We start from the raw sequence: 2,190 nt of genomic DNA, 5'->3' as shown, positions 1-2,190 counted from the left end.
CCTCCACACATATCCAAAGACAAAAGGCCTGCTCACCACTCCAACAGCACATAGCAAAGGACAGCCTAATAATGACAGCTTAACTTCTCTACATCGCCTCGTTCGAACATTACATCAACAAAACAAATACAACTACAGATTATATCAGCCTTTCGTTTAAATAAGATTTAAAATGCTCTCAGGTTTTACACCTCTTATGAAATGTAGACTACTCTATGGGCTATATCATGCAATCGAAAGTGAAACTCTCCATTGTGGAGATATTCCCGCGAGAGTGCGGAAAACTAAACTAAAATAATTGGACCGGGGTCTCCAGTCTCTGGCACTGTTATTTTGGGGGTCGCGGGCTGAAAAGTTTGGGAACCCCTGCATTAGGGGACCTTTAAAGCAGGGGTGTCCAAACTACGGCCCGGGGGCCATTTTGAATCGGCCCTCAGCAAATTAAAAGAGTAAAATAAACTTCTGCTTGTCTTATATTGTACCGCTTAAATATGTATGTTCAAATATATTAAACTGTATTCATGTTTTTTCTAACAGCATTTCAAGTGTCCAGAATAATTTGCCTACATTGGATTGAGTTTTCTAACTTAACTTATGAGGCGACACACCTCTAGTGAGCGGCCCACACCTTCGTATAGCTTTCTGTATGTGGCCCTCGGTGAAAACAGTTTGGATTAAAGCAAGTGAGTTTAATATTTTCCTATTTCAGGTGCGCGTCTGGAACGAGACGGTGTCCAACCTGACGCTGATGGCTCTGGGTTCCTCTGCTCCGGAGATCCTGCTCTCGGTGGTGGAGGTCTGCGGTCACGGGTTCAACGCCGGACAGCTCGGACCCAACACCATCGTGGGCAGCGCCGCCTTCAACATGTTCGTCATCATCGGCCTCTGCGTGTCCGTGATTCCCGACGGAGAAACCAGGAAGGTGAAGCACCTCCGGGTGTTCTTCGTCACCGCCACCTGGAGCGTGTTCGCCTACATCTGGCTCTACCTGATCCTCGCCGTCTTCTCCCCGGGGGTGGTTCAGATCTGGGAGGGGCTCGTCACTCTCGCCTTCTTCCCGATATGCGTCGGGTTCGCCTACGTGGCCGACCGCAGACTCCTCTTCTACAAGTACATGTACAAACGCTACCGGGCCGGGAAGAGGAAGGGAGTGATCATCGAGACGGAGGGAGAACCGTTGGAGCTGCCGTCAAAGATGGCCGTGGAGATGGACGGGAAGATGCTGAACTTCTCCCACGGAGGAGAAGAGTTGGAGTTCAAGGAGCTGGACGAGGAGGAGTCGCGCAGAGAGGTGTCCCGGATCCTGAAGGAGCTGAAGCAGAAACACCCCGAGAGGGAGATGGAGCAGCTGATGGAGCTCGCCAACTACCAGGTTCTGAGCCAGCAGCAGAAGAGCAGAGCGTTCTACCGCTGCCAGGCCACCAGGATCATGACGGGCGCCGGGAACATCCTGAAGAAACACGCCGCCGAACAGGTGCTGTACTTTTTGAATCTGTTACGTTCGTGTACAGAAGTATTATTACTGTGTTTATTGTATTTGTGCAGAGGTGGGAAGTAGTGGAGTACTAATACTTTGTTACTGTACTTAAGTACATGTTTCTGGTATCAGTACTTTACTCCACTGCTTATTTTTCTGAGGACTTTTTACTTCTACTTCTTACATGTTGAACTCAAATACCTGTACTTTCTACTTCTTACATGTTGAACTCAAATACCTGTACTTTCTACTTCTTACATGTTGAACTCAAATACCTGTACTTTCTACTTCTTACATGTTGAACTCAAATACCTGTACTTTCTACTTCTTACATGTTGAACTCAAATACCTGTACTTTCTACTTCTTACATGTTGAACACAAATACCTGTACTTTCTACTTCTTACATGTTGAACTCAAATACCTGTACTTTCTACTTCTTACATGTTGAACTCAAATACCTGTACTTTCTACTTCTTACATGTTGAACTCAAATACCTGTACTTTCTACTTCTTACATGTTGAAAAACAGGCTGGTTCCTTTAGTCTGAATGTGTGTTTGGTGGCGTGATCATTATTATTTAGAGTCATTGCGTGCCTATTGATTTGAACACGATCCGTGTATCCATCATTTCCTGGTCTTCTCTAAAGAAGAGGGACCAATGAAAACGTTGTCATGTTGCCGTTGGTCACCATGGAAACATTCATTAGCTA

The 2,190-nt window shown here is 45.9% G+C and overlaps 1 protein-coding gene across 1 annotated transcript; it reads left to right on the top strand.

Annotated features, from left to right (window-relative positions):
* Positions 1 to 709: 709 nt before the first annotated feature.
* On the top strand, positions 710 to 1,474 carry LOC104947929 (sodium/calcium exchanger 1-like; the record flags this gene model as incomplete). The annotated part of the gene is made up of 1 exon (XM_010774052.1): positions 710 to 1,474. A coding segment is annotated over one exon (765 nt), but the record flags the coding sequence as incomplete, so codon positions are not given.
* Positions 1,475 to 2,190: the final 716 nt, after the last annotated feature.

Source organism: Notothenia coriiceps, unplaced genomic scaffold (genome assembly GCF_000735185.1).
Source record: "Notothenia coriiceps isolate Sejong01 unplaced genomic scaffold, NC01 NC01_scaffold00013417, whole genome shotgun sequence".
Classification (NCBI taxonomy): Eukaryota; Metazoa; Chordata; class Actinopteri; order Perciformes; family Nototheniidae; genus Notothenia; species Notothenia coriiceps.
This window is presented reverse-complemented; position numbering and strand designations above follow the sequence as displayed.